Raw genomic sequence first — 14561 nt, 5'->3', positions numbered from 1 at the left:
CGGACGACTACGGTGGGCCGGGCACGTAGCCAGAATGTCGGACAATAGCCCGGTGAAAACGGTTCTCAATTGCAATCCGACCGGTACAAGGAGACGTGGCGATGGATCGACCAGATTGAAGACGATTTGCGGACCCTTCGCAGACTGCTTGGCTGGCGACGCGCGGCCATGGACCGAGTGGAATGGAGGAATCTTTTGTATATGGCACAGGCCACTTCGGCCTTAATCTGTTAATAATAATAAATATTTTTTTCAAAATCGAGCTAATTTTATTATCCAAAAGGAAATCGCCGAATTAAAAAAAAAAAAACTCTTCACCGATCTAACACTTTTCACTGTATCCCAATAAAAAGTAATAAGAAGTGTTGCCAGACTCCTAACAAGTAGATTTCATAAGATTGGAACACTTCTCACTTCATATTTCTGCGTTATGAACGAAGCGAAAAGGTGGCAATATAGTTAAACACACAAATTTATCGGACAGCAAAGATGCTCGCGCTTAGCATTGTAATGCGCGTATCACCGTAACGTTCATCAGATGATGATAGCTATGCATAGCTTCTATACTAATTATTATGACAATAATGGCGAGAGTGATAAGAAAAGAGACTGTACTGCCAAGGTTTTTCCCACGAAACTTATGGTTTTATATTAACCTATCAACGATATCGGTACAGTTCCAAGGAGGTTCTCCATTTGATGAAGCATGGAAAGCACTTCTTGTTTTTCCTGGGGAAATGGGGAGTTCCTGCGTGCTTTGTCTGAAAAATCGTACAAGATCACAAGCCAAATACAAATATTAGTTTGAGTTCTTTCACATTGCTCCACTCCGGGTAGCAACTTGGTTTAAAGGGGATAAAGGTCGTGACTTCCTTCGGGTGATATCTCGGGTCATGTCCAATAATGGTACGTTGAATGCGCATCTCCGAAATTTTAGGTCGTGAAATGTGGGCTCTGCGCATGTGGTGATAGCTATCGCAACATTAAACATGTTGTATGGTCGTGCGCCTAGTGTTCTAGCGCCAGATCTCCATTAAATGAATCTCTTCGGCCTCGTTCCAGTCAAGTGACTATCGTCGATCGCTCTATATGTCTCTCATTTACATATTTTTAAACACGTTAGATATCCAAATTTAGTTATCTCTTCTCTTTTTGTTAACATGCTAACAGCTAGGGTAGTAGGGAATATGATCCCAACTGTTCCTAGTGGGTCCAAGGAGGCCAGTCGGTGATCCTGTTCATCAAGTCCTGACAGTGATCTTCCGTTTGCCAAAAAGCTGCAAGTTTAATTTCTTTTTTCCCTGTCCACCCTCTCTTGCTTGTGGCTAAAAATATACGATAGTCTTATCAATTTCGCTATATTTTTTGCCTGAGTGTATATTCCTCATACCCCTATGGGAACTGAAAATACAGCCAACCAAATATAATCACATGATCACATCATCGTACGATAGTTCAGACGACTATACATCTAAAAAATGCGGTGCCACAGCACGCTTACACATCAGAAAACTGTCCAATGTTCTAGACAACGTCTTCAAATGATAAATGCCATCGCAATCAGCCAGTACACTACTAAATTAGTACCATTACTCTTGAAATGCTTCGACGCTCAACTACCTTCCCCAGCACTACTAAACATGATCCTAACGGCATTTTCTTGCTTGCATTTTTATTTCAGCATTCATCAACCTAAAATGTATCCACCATCGTTCCGCGGTGCAATTTTAATTGACCATTAACATGGAAACCAGTCCCGACGATAGATGTGCACTACAGAACCTAGCCACGGCGACGCAGCGTTCGGACAACACCAACCGTACCGATTTAGTGGGATCATCATCATCATCTTCGCAATCTACACCGCAGCTGGCGCTACCAACAATCACAACGAAAATATCGCAACTTTTGACAGATCTCAGTGTGGCTTCCCCTTCCCCCCGCATCGGTGTTTCGGTTCCCGAGTCCTCCTACGATAGAGACGGCATCGTGCCGAACGTAAATATTAGTGCTTTGTTTCCGTTGAATAGTTTTGTGACAATAAACTTCAGTAGCGTCCCCGGAACGGTCCCAGCAACGACGGCTGACGATCAGAATCGTACTGATGGAAGATTCGCTATCGGAGTTCCCTTCGGCTGTGGCGAACGGAACTTTGCCGATTTGGCGAACGCGTTCGGTGGCGGTAGTGGCCATTTGGCTGGCGGTTCCGGCCCAGACTTTGGCCCCAAACTGGAAGTTTCGAAAACGACGGACGACGGTGGTCCGCACCTGCTGATTGCCAACTGGCAGGACTGCGTGATTGTGGTGCTGTTCTGTTTACTGATCGTGGTGACTGTGATTGGCAACACGCTGGTGATCCTATCGGTGATTACGACCCGGCGCTTGCGAACCGTGACAAACTGCTTTGTGATGAGCCTGGCGGTGGCGGACTGGCTTGTGGGAATTTTTGTGATGCCACCGGCAGTTGCGGTTCATTTACTGGGTGAGTAGCTTGCTGATCGGTTTGGACATAAATAGGGGACGTTGATTAATTAACGACTGTCACCGGTGCCTTCGGGCAAGATTTTATGATTGCGATAACGAAATTTAACTGGTGCACACAAGCGTTCGTGTTAGGGTGATGTAAAATTTGTTGGCCAATAGTTAGATGTATTAGTTGGTCAAAACTCTTAATTACGTAATTTGCGTGGAAATTTGATCAATGAAAAACAAATTGTTGATGTCTACCTAATTATCGAAATGGAATATTACTCAAACTTAGTTCCGCGTTTTTATGTAACTACTGGGGTTTTAGCTACAAGAAATCTAGAGAAAATTTTCAATAGGACGTAAGTAACATTGAGAGCCTCTCTTTGTTTATTACGACGTCACTACAACACTTTGCTCTAATTTTCCAGTACAGTCAAACGGGGTAACTTGCAACAGCGGGGTAACTTGCAACACTTCAACATGTTTCGATTAAGATGAATTTAACAACGCTGATAATATTGTTTACAATTTAGCACTATAGCTGTCAAATGTTAGCATATGTTAAAAGATAATCATGTACTACCAGTCATTATTTTCGGTTTCTTTAGCGCGACAGAGTAATCTTCTTTATTTCGAGATTTTTCAATAGAAAAGAAGCTGGAATGTCGTGCTTTGCTCCACTTCAATGGAAAGAGCATATCATTTGTATCTCTTACGTACAGATCGAGTACACAATAGCAAACGTTACTGTTTGATACATGTTTGTTTACCATCTCAAATAAACACAAGATAACGACTTAACTATATTAACCACCCATGTGGGGTAACATGCAACAGTATTTTGTCTTATTGCTATTATGCCTTGAGCCAGCTGGCTGATTGAGCGTTCAAAATAATAGTCTGTATAGCATTTCAAATCACATTTTAAAGGTTTAACACACAACTAGAATATAAAAAGGCTCTGTAAATACAGAACAGTACCAGGAAGTCGTCTTTATGCGAACTTCTCTAGCAGTACTAGAAAATGTTAAAATTCTATCTTCCTATACTCAACTGGATTTTTCTAGCATAATAGTCCGATTGCTTGGAAAAGATAATCGTTGACAGTATAAATTAATAGGTTTTATCTGCTTTCAATAATATTTTAAGACAACAGTATAATTTAGTTTTAGCCGTTCACTGAAACTATCCCTGGCTGCAGTGTTCCAATGGAATCTAATCATGTTCATTGCGATAACCTCAGTTCTATGGATAATACTTGCAACTATTAGTTCTGAAATGAAGGGTTAAAGTCCCAATATTTAGCCTTCCCTACTATTGTGAGTAAATCTGGAATAAATCGACTGTTACAGCTGTTCGAAATCGCTGTTGTTTGTAAACAACATGGGCATAAATTTTAATTAAAAATAAAATGAAATAAAATAAAATAAATGCAATTAAAATTAATAAAACGTCCAAATTATAGTACATTTGGTTAATTCGGGTTGTCACTAAGTCTCCTGGAGGCCGGCGCCCAGAGACCTTAAACATCTTAAATCGCGCACACTTGTCAGAAAATCTTTTACTTAACCCCTGTACTTACTAACAAATATCCTCCTCCCGTAATATTTGAGAAGTGCGTAGTAGTCTATACGACCTCTAGCAAAAGAAAGTATCGGACTTATATTCCTTCCCTTTCCTTCCACGATTTACGTTCGGGCCTGGCCCGTGCCGGTATTGATCAATAAACACTTTAGGATTGTCAGGAATTGCACATTGAAAGATGTTTTGCTACTCCCAAGCATAATTATCTACATATTCCCTGTGCAACTTTAGCTAGTCCAGATCGATAACGTAGCAGCAGCCATGGGTGGTCACACAAGCTCAAGCTCAAATTATAGTACATTTGGTTGGTTTACTAGAGGTAAACAAAAAAAATGCTGCATTAGACTTCAATGAAGTTCATGTGTTGCAAGTTACCCCATATGCGGGGTTACTTGCAACAGGCATAATTTTTGGCCATCCTAAAAGCAGAGAATGATACTTTGATATGATAAGTACCATTTAGTATTCTTCATACTCCCATTAGGGCTTGTACATGTTGAATATTATTCTGGAGTTTCAGAATTTTTAGTTATACCGCTTTGAAGTTGAAAAGTGTTGCAAGTAACCCCGTTTGACGGTACATATCGAAAGCCGACGGTTTTTACTAGAATATTATGCAAAGAGTAGAGTAGTAATTGTTGAAATGGCCGAGTAATGAACAGAAGAGAAAGACCCCAAAGAGAATCTCTCACTGTTACTTACGTCCTATTGTAAATTTTCTCTAGAAATATTAAAAAAAAAAAGAAAATTGTGCAAATCTGTTAGGGTAACTCGAGTCTGTTGTCTGTCATTCCTTTTCTAATCGTGCCATCTGACAAGTTGAGAAAACTAGATATCAAACTCATAAACAAGAACGGACACTCGATGGCACATGTAAATCGCATTGTGTCAATCTAATAACCAGGTAAAACTGGATTGTTAGCCAAACACACCTAACATTATATAGAATAGGTTTTCTATTATTGTGTTGGACAGCATACCTTGGTAATCAAGCAGAATGATAGTGCCCTAAGACGATTTCGCTAGATTTTCAGAGCAGCGTGTACTCTGCTAGTGCGTCTGCCGGAAGATTAATCTTTCAAAATAATTCAGAAGGTATCTTGTTCCACCCATAAACCTTTATGAAACTAACCTTAGGTATCCAACATTTAAATAAGGTACCCGTTTTCCTCATAATTAGATCCAATATTATCATACGATAAGTACATGACGCCGGCATCGGCGGAAAAATATGACGATGAGTTATGTTCTATCAACAACCATGCGGTAGACTTGGGTGGAACGCTCAACTCCTACCAGCAGAAGGCAAAGGATTCCTCACATTTCCTTTCGATCATGTCCCTAATGAACCTGCCTAGTCCTAGTTTTCCGTTCTAAGTTTATAACTAATTTGTTCGGGAATACCTATCCATCTTTCAATTTCATTGCATTCGCTTCTCTTGTTAGTCTTAAATTTGCCGAAAATAGCCAACAAAATCGATACAGTAGAACCTTGCGGCAATTAGAGCAGAGTAACGCATAAAAACCTTTTGTAACTTTGTCCGACTTTTGTACTGGAAATGCAAATTTATTGTAACGTTTCATTCCTTTTCCGTCCATTTTTCAGGATCGTGGCCGCTCGGATGGATACTGTGTGATATATGGATCTCATTGGATGTTCTACTGTGTACAGCGTCAATCCTTAGCTTATGTGCAATTAGTATAGATAGGTAAGTGTAATTCATTCATTGCCCACCGTGAACTGCATTGTTCTTTCTCGGTATCGGTTTTTCGTTTTTTTCTCTCTTCCGATTCGGTAATTAGAATGCAAAGGCGATATACGGGCTTGTACATTGTGAATTCAAGGGAAGAAATTGTGCAGCTTGACTGCACGGACGGTAAGATAGATGACTATCATCTGTGATAATTGCATTTTACGTTGAACCACAGACTGACAGACATAACACTCAAAAACAAAGCTTCGCTCACTTTAACGGTCATTTTAAATATATTTGTAGTTGGGACTGTGCTAATATGAAACACTAATAATATTTAAAAGAATGTCCATGTCTGCTTTCTGTCAAAAGTAACGTAGGGGTGCCGGCAACCGACCACTTCCCCTACCTTCACGCTCGAAATCATATGGTCCTAATTACTTCTTACCCTTACAGTTTACGAACCCAGTTTCACAAAGAATACCTCGATTATTAAGCGTGCTGTTGATTTTGAGGTACTGGATGCGGCGTTTGCGGTCCTTTTGGCCTGAAAGAGTTTTTCTTAGCGGTGTCTGAACATGATTTTCTGTAATGTTCCGTCTGATTACAAAATTGGTACCTACGTAATAATTTATCCTTTAAAGTGCAAAGACTTTGCATCTCCGAAAGAACTTTTCAAAATGATTTTCTGAATTACATAAACTTAATCGGGAAGTCACAAAAAATAAAGGGTTGTATACAGGACACAACCACGGTGCCATTAAAAATTCAGCATGTTGAAGAGAGTGCAATACAATTCGCGAATGAATTTTAATAAATCTCTAACAACTTGGGACTGTGGCCACATTTGAAATTATGGCGCCACTGACATATGATCAAGCATATGGGGGATAGACCACTAGGGAAAAATTGTTCCCAAACCTGAGGGGAAACCCACCAGTAATTGAATGTTTGGGACCGTGAATAAAAGGTGGAGCTAGTGTTCTGCGAAAATTGTCGGATCGATGGTTTTTGAGGGAATTCCCTCATAGTGTTATGTCTGTTAGTCTGTGGTTGAACGTTGAACTGCATGATTACGAATTCGTTTCGAGAAAGATATTGTTCATTGTGTCTATAACGTTTTACTTCAGGTTGAACATTCAATAAAATACCAATATTGCATTTATAGTTTTTGGTTATAGTTGCGCACAGAAAAAAAAGCCGGTGCTCGTAAGTGCAAATCAATATTTTCACTTCCAGCATTACTTAAGTATTAAGTAATTCTGGAAATGAATGCCATTTCCGTCACTCAGCTTTTCCATAAAAACTATCACCCTTTGTGCATGGGACACAAATAAAATTTCGACTATTTCTGTGCCGTCACCTTCTACATTGAAAAGCAAGCACTCGATAGTTTACAGTCAGTTGCAGTTGTCTGCGGTTTCGAGAAGACCTTTTTTTATTCAGTTAAAACATATTTCACTCCAGACCAATGCTGTCTAGCAGTCTGTTGCGGCTTCCTCGAGACGTTAGCATTACACCGCTGGGAAATGCACTGTCACGTCTTTTCAGTCGCACTGTACCATCATGGCACGGAACCATTTATTCACTTCAGCATTTATTTATTTGCGTCCTGTCGCACGGTGCTGCCTTTCTTACAATATCGTTGTCGTCGTGGACGGTGCGGTACGGTACGGTACAACGCTTCGCAGAGACTGATTCTGCTTTGGATCTATTATCATTCTGTTGGCATAGTGAGACTCCATCGAAACCGTGAAAAAATGCATCATCCAATGAAGCCACTGGTAATAGTGCATATTTTCTACTTTTACTTAAACCGCAGGAGAAAACCATTATCGTTCCAACTAATAGGGTATCTGTGCCTTTCTTAATGTATTCTAATCAAGTTAATCTGGATCCTCCTAAGGAAAAGTGGAACAGACCTAGACTCCGAAGTGATAGTGACTTATAATCAAAGGAGATTGATATTCATTTACAAATAGATAACTCAAAGCTTCCCCCAAGTCTTGCTGAACAAAAAAAGAAAAAAAATGAGAATGTACAATATTACAGACACAAAACACGAACATATTCTTGTTGGATTTATTTCGGCTAAGCAGTCATTCACTATTTTTGAAATTGGTTTTTATTTATACGACGTTTCGGCACAGTATAGCGCCATCTTCAGGGGGAAAATAATATTCGTATACAATTTTTCAAATTTTTTGACACTAGCTTGTCATAGGAATTTAGCGAGTAGTTTTTCATCAAAATACATTTTATCTCTTCTGAGTTTCGTTTGGAAACAAGATTGTTTCCAAACGAACATCAGAAGAGATAGAATTTATTTTGATGAAAAACTACTCGCTAAATTCCTATGACAAGCTAGTGTCAAAATTTTTTAAAAATTGTATGCGAACTATATTATTTGGCCCCTGAAGATGGCGTTATACAGTGCCGAAACGTCGAATAAATAAAAACCAAGTTCAAAAATAGTGAATGACTGCTTAGCCGAAATAAATCCAACAAGAATATATTACAAAACAGTCGAGCTCTTACCAAGAAGACAAAACACGAACGAAATGGATGATATATCGTCGCTGTTGTGCTATCTTATGACAAACGCCATTTTGAGGTAAACTGAGTTAGATATGCAACATTATTAATCTGAAAATTCTCTACAAAATGGCGTTTTCAGAATTTTGAAATTTTGCTTGGTTACTGACTTATAGCGAAAAAAGTGATGAGAAATTCTCAGTTTTTTGCTTTAAATCACTGTATCTTGGGATTCGCTTAAATAATGCAGAAGTTTTAGATGTTTTAATATGTAAAAATGTCTGAGGAACACAATGGCATATTAATTTTTAAAATAAAAATACATGTATTGAGAGAAATATGCAGTTTTACTTTTAAATTGGCAATATTTCATGTTTGGCAACACTGTAATTAAAAATTACTATTTTTTCTAGATTGCTTGCTCAATTTCCTTCAAAATGCATCTCATCGATTGTTTCTAGGCCGAATAATGCCGAAGATATTAATAAAAGTTAATAATTGATGCTTTTTTTCTATGGAAAATTTTCCATGCACAATTATGACACGCCATACAAATTTTGCCATCAATACACACCTACGACACGTGTGAGTGCGACTTTTGTTTACATTTATAGTGAAAACTCGCAACATAGTGAACCGAACTTCATGATATTTGAGAGTTTAATACAGAATAGATTGAAGCATTAATTGTCTTCTTTGAATTGTTTTTACCATTTATAAGTTCCAAGATATTCAATCTCAAACTTTAAAAATCGTTTTTCTCGAAATGTGCTAAATGGCGCTTGTCATAAGATAGCACAACAGCGACGATATATCTTTACATTACTAAACATTTCTTCCTAGTCGATAGGGTCAGGATGCATCGTTTGTGATACAAACCTACTTCATAGCAGAATTCAAGTGTATTCCTCATATGTCAGAAAAAAAACGGGAGCATCATTTTCTGTTGACTCTGGTTATCCTTCTTCACTCCAATCGTACCGTATGGCTGACATTTGACTTATAGTCTGCGAAAATTCCTTCGGAACTAACATCTCACCGGTTTGTTATTCATCTCTGTCTGATTGGGATAGTTTGGAGCATGCAGGTTTGTTCTGGTTTGATACCTTTCGCACGCTATGGCATGTCTGCCAGCTGTGCCTGCGATCCCATGATAGTGAATAGGGTTTCACACACTACTGACGCTGGAAGCCATTTCTCCGGCGGATTTTTTATGCACAGATGATTGTGCAGCAAACCGTTATGACAATCGAAAGTATTTTTTTCTTTCTTGCTTTAGTAGTAAGCAAATGTTTTCACTGCACTCAATGTGATAAAAGGCATTAAGTTAACAGAACATTCTTGCATATAGGAGACTGTGGGGCAATATGGGCAGCCTAAGTTAAAGGCAGAGAGATGAATAAGGAGAAAGGTTCGTTATCTCCATACATTCCATTGAAGATACCTCTTCACAGTTGACTAGTACCATCTATTGAGTTAAAATCGTACTAACGGGTGTTCAATAAAAATTAGAATTATTTCAATACCTTTCTGTAATTAAAGTAAAGAGTGTAATTTTTTTTCTCTCCAAGATAATTTCTCTTTAGACTCCCTGGAAATCGGTGGCATGTTTCTTTTCGCTCAGGTACTTTCAGTTCAATCGAAGATGGCGTCGAAACAGCAAGCACTCCGCGAGCGTGTTGTACGGTTTTACGAAACGCATGGTCATCGTGGAAAAAGTTTACGGTAGACCACTTTCGAGACGAAAACGTGCCCGTAAGTACAGTATACCTGATCCTGTCATCCCTGAGCGTGGAGTGGAAGGCCGGTAGCGTCTGTCCGGTGAAGATAATGACGAAGAAGAATAAGAAGGAAGCGTTGAAAAAGCTGTTCGACAACAAGGACGGAACGAGTTTTTGTGACGTCAGCCGAAAATATCACTGCTCCCATACCTTGATACACCGAACCCTCAAGATGGAGGACATCATCTATCGGAAGAAGACTCGGTTCCCCGAGTACACGGACGAGCAGATAGCGATCGTGAAATCGCAGTGCCGGTGGATAACGAATGTTACTTTCCGCTCTCGAAGACGCACATTCCAGGAAATGGCAGCTAATATTCCAGCGACAAATAGTAAAATATAAGTTTAGGCATAAATTTAAAAAAAGTTTTGCTGTACATCGCCATATCGGATAGAGGGATTTCAAAGTCATGGTTCATGCCGAGCGGTCTGGTCATCAATCAACAAGTGTACCAGGGAGAGTGTCTTGAGAAAATTCTTCTGCCGTTCTTAAAGGAGCATCATGCAGATAGGAAGTACTTCTTCTGGCCGGACAAGGCGTCTTCCCATTACGCCAAGAAGACGCTGATGTATCTAAAGCAGAAAAAGATACCGTTCGAGTCTGTTTGCTTCAGCAATAGGCACAACAATATCGTGCTAATATGAAACACTAATAATATTTAAAAGAATCTCCATGTCTGCTTCCTGTCAAAAGTAACGTAGGGGTGCCGACAACCGACCAGTGCCGGCAACCGACCACTTCCCCTACCTTTACGCTCCAAATCATATGGTCCTAATTACTTCTTACCCTTACAGTTTACGAGTGGGAACCCGTCCAGTTTCACAAAGAATACCTCGATTATTAAGCGTGCTGTTGATTTTGAGGTACTGGATGCGTCGTTTGCGGTCATTATGGCCTGAAAGAGTTTTTCTTAGCGGTGTCTGAACATGGTTTTCTGTAATGTGCCGTCTGATTACAAAATTGGTACCTAAGTAATAATTTATCCTTTAAAGTGCAAAGACTTTGCATCTCCGAAAGAACTTTTCAAAATGGTTTTCTGAATTACATAAACGTAATCGGGAAGTCAAAAAAATAAAGGGTTGTGTACAGGACACAACCACGGTGCCATTAAAAATTCAGCATTTTGAAGAGAGTGCAATACAATTCGCGAATGAATTTTAATAAATCTCTAACAAATCCACGCCTCGCAGTACGTGTAAATAGGCTCATTATCATACGTACCTACAAATCTCCGATAGCACACCTTCAACCCAATGCACACACAAGCATAAAAATAAATTTATTTATCCCATTTCGCAAACTCACAAGCAGCACACACACACATCACATCCCACCCTACCAACCTACCTTTCCCACCCATATTGCTAATCATTGCGTGTACACAGCTCGAACCTATCGTGCATGCAAAGTTTCAACTTGCGCAGTGCACGACAAACTTTGCACACAGCAAGGAAACGAGTGCAAGTTGTACACGGTTTAGCTGTGTGTGTACTTCAGAAATGCCATGGCATGTACCACTTATTGTACTGTCCGGACGATAAAGTCGTGATGTTGCTCATTTGAAATGCTAGCATCGACTGACTCAAACCGACGCGCGGCACCTCTATCTATAATCTAGCGGTAGTTAATTGAGTTGCTAGGTGCTCACCATTGACAGTTCTGCCGGGAACAGACTGACTCATGTATGGGAATTTTTACGTTTTGCGATAACTATTCATTTATGCGAGTTTTTCAATAGTGAACTATTGAACTATATAGCAATTGAAAATAATCTCATTTAATTTAGAATTGTTTGGTAGTAAAAAGACGGAAATCCATCCAGACATAAGAGATATTAGCGTTCAAAATAGTGGCACAAAAACGTAACAACGTTAAATTTTAGAGTTTGGAATGATATCCAGCCTCAGACACTGCAATAAGATATTTTCATATGTAAAAATGTATATACTTGCCATGGTCTTTAACAAAAATTTTAAAATTTAATGGTGAACAGTATGGAACAGTGGTGAGCATTATGTTGCATAAACAATACACTCTGCGGAGAAAGTATGCATAAATTGGTATATTTCCACTAGGGCATTGCAAAAAAAGTTTTTTTTGAATTCTCAAAGGCCCCCCCTCTCATATTGTGACAAATGTCAAAGTAAGCACAGATGCCAAATTTCACATCATTTGGACAATTCTAGACCCCCGCTCACTTCGCTTGAAATTTTTAAAATTGATGGTATGGGAAAAAAATGAAGGAAAAATATATTAAATGCTATAACTTTTGAAATAGCACTCAGAAAATTACAATTCATACCTTTTTTTTAAGGGAATAACCTTATTATTTGAATGGAGATATTTTTGTTTCTCGAATAATACGGGAAAGTGGGGTACTCGGCTATTTTATCCCCAAAATCCCCTATTTTCAATAATTTTTCTGCTCCGTGTTGCAACTCATACATATTTTGCAGTTTTTCTAATGTGAGAAAATCTCAGAAATCGAACGGTACCTTTTTGATCTTTGTCCGAATACGGGAAGTTGGGGTTATAGGGCCTTTTGTCCTTCATATTAAATTTTATCATTTTCTGTTGCATATATCTCTATTATTCTTCACTCAATTTTAATGAACTATAGCTTGTTGAACGTGGAAAAATCTTAGGAACAAAATAAAAATAGATTCGTTACCGGTAAAATTCATAAACATCAAATTATCTGACATTTAGTCTCGATTTCACATTTTTATCATTATATCGCTCATATCAACTCCATTTAACTATAAATTATTATTTAATTTACTACTTTTAGTGTGACATATTCTTAGGAATCACATGAAAATTGTTTCATTCCTGGGAAAATAGGGGAAGTTGAGGTATTAGGGCAAAAAATGAAAAAAAAAAATGTGATTTGTAGAGTTAATGTCAAATTTTTTTATGTTTCTGAATTTTACCAGTAGCTAATCTATTTTTGATTTATTCCTAAGAACTTTTTACGTTCAACAAAATACATTTTATGAAAATTGATAGAAGAATGCTAGAGATAAATGAACTAGAAAATGATCAAATTTAATATGAATGACAAAAGACTCTTTAACCCCAACTTCTCGTATTCGGACAAATGTCAAAAAGGCTTCGTTAGATCCCTGAGATTTTTTCACATTAGAAAAACTGCAAAATATGTATGAATTGCATCACGGAGCAGAAAAAATATTAAAAATAGGGGATTTTGGGGTCAAAATGACCTAGTACCCTACTTTTCATTATTTTTCGATAAACACAAATATCTCCATTCAAATACTAAGGTTATTTCCTTTAAAAAGAGGTAGGAATTGTAATTTTCTGAGTGCTATTTCAAAAGTTATGGTATTTAATATATTTTTCCTCCATTCTTTCCCATAGCATCAATTTCAAAAATTTCAAGCGCTGTGGGCGGGGGTCTAGAATTGTCCAAATGATGTGAAATTTGGCATCTGAGCTTACTTTGACATTTGTCACAATATGAGAGGGGAGCCTTTGAGAACTAAAAAAAAAACTTTTTTGCAATGCCCTAATTTCCACCCAGTGCTAAATTGTACCCTGACGCGTTACAACTTGAAATTCTTTCTTGTCGGTATTCGAATAAATGACAGCTTCTTTATGTGCCTTGTATCACCAGCCAATTGATTGAGTAAATGCAAAAATAAAAACATTTGTGATATATTATACTAGAATGGTTAAATCTCACTATTAGGGGAATTTAATCGGTTTTTGCGCTACGTCCAATAGATTTAGAAAATTATTCTTGAAAAATCCTTTGAAGACAACAAGTCTTTGCGGTGAATATAAAGTTAAAGGCATTCACAAAAGTAATTCCAATTTTAGGATTTTTGAATATAAATGCTATTTTTTGTAACATATTTTTATATTAATATGTTACAATTACTGTTTTCTTATATGAGGTTTTTATATGTTTCTTCAATTTCCACCCACATCTATTTTTATTATCAGATAAACATGCGGGCTCCCAAAATAGATCTGGGCCCCGGGATAGTTGCCCTCCTGACCGACTACTTATAAAGTACTACTACGTTTACATGCCCGCTTAAAGAGTTGAGATAGACGTTGTCGAATTTTGCCATGAGTAGATCTAGTGAAGCCCGGAGTTGGCTGTTTCGGGGACCCCTAGCTCCAGTGAGCGAAGATTTTGAATGGCAATCGAACTGGACGGGACTAAAATGTGTGTCGCTTCAAACTCGTATCGGGTGAACTTTTGCAAGACCGAGCTCATGCATTGAGAATGCTGAAAAATGTGCCTGCAGAGAAAGTCCACATGATCTATTGCCATGTCACACGTACAAACAGCGCCCAAGGAATCTGCAACGTTCCCTTAAAAGGCGTTCTAGGCACTCATTTGCGGAAATATTAAAACGAGCTACGATTCTCTTGGCTCAGAAAGTATGTGACTCTGAAGATTCTCAATTTGGGGGCACAGTTTCTTGCTCCTGAAAACTTTTAAAGGGTTAAATTTTTCTCTTC

At 38.3% G+C, this 14561-nt stretch overlaps 1 protein-coding gene across 6 annotated transcripts in view; it reads left to right on the top strand.

Moving 5' to 3' along the window:
- The window catches only part of LOC131677065 (probable G-protein coupled receptor No18), a 138826-nt gene that overhangs the window by 79787 nt on the left and 44478 nt on the right, over positions 1 to 14561 (top strand). For all 6 annotated transcript variants that reach the window (XM_058956613.1, XM_058956615.1, XM_058956612.1 and 3 more), the window contains 2 exons: positions 1682 to 2482; positions 5660 to 5762. In XM_058956613.1, the coding sequence (XP_058812596.1) occupies positions 1744 to 2482; positions 5660 to 5762 (842 nt within the window). In that variant the 5' untranslated portion in view covers positions 1682 to 1743. The remainder of the gene's footprint in view (positions 1 to 1681; positions 2483 to 5659; positions 5763 to 14561) is intronic.

Source organism: Topomyia yanbarensis, chromosome 1, assembly GCF_030247195.1.
Source record: "Topomyia yanbarensis strain Yona2022 chromosome 1, ASM3024719v1, whole genome shotgun sequence".
NCBI lineage: Eukaryota > Metazoa > Arthropoda > Insecta > Diptera > Culicidae > Topomyia > Topomyia yanbarensis.
Note: the sequence above shows the minus strand (reverse complement) of the source record. Positions and strands in the feature narration are given on the sequence as shown.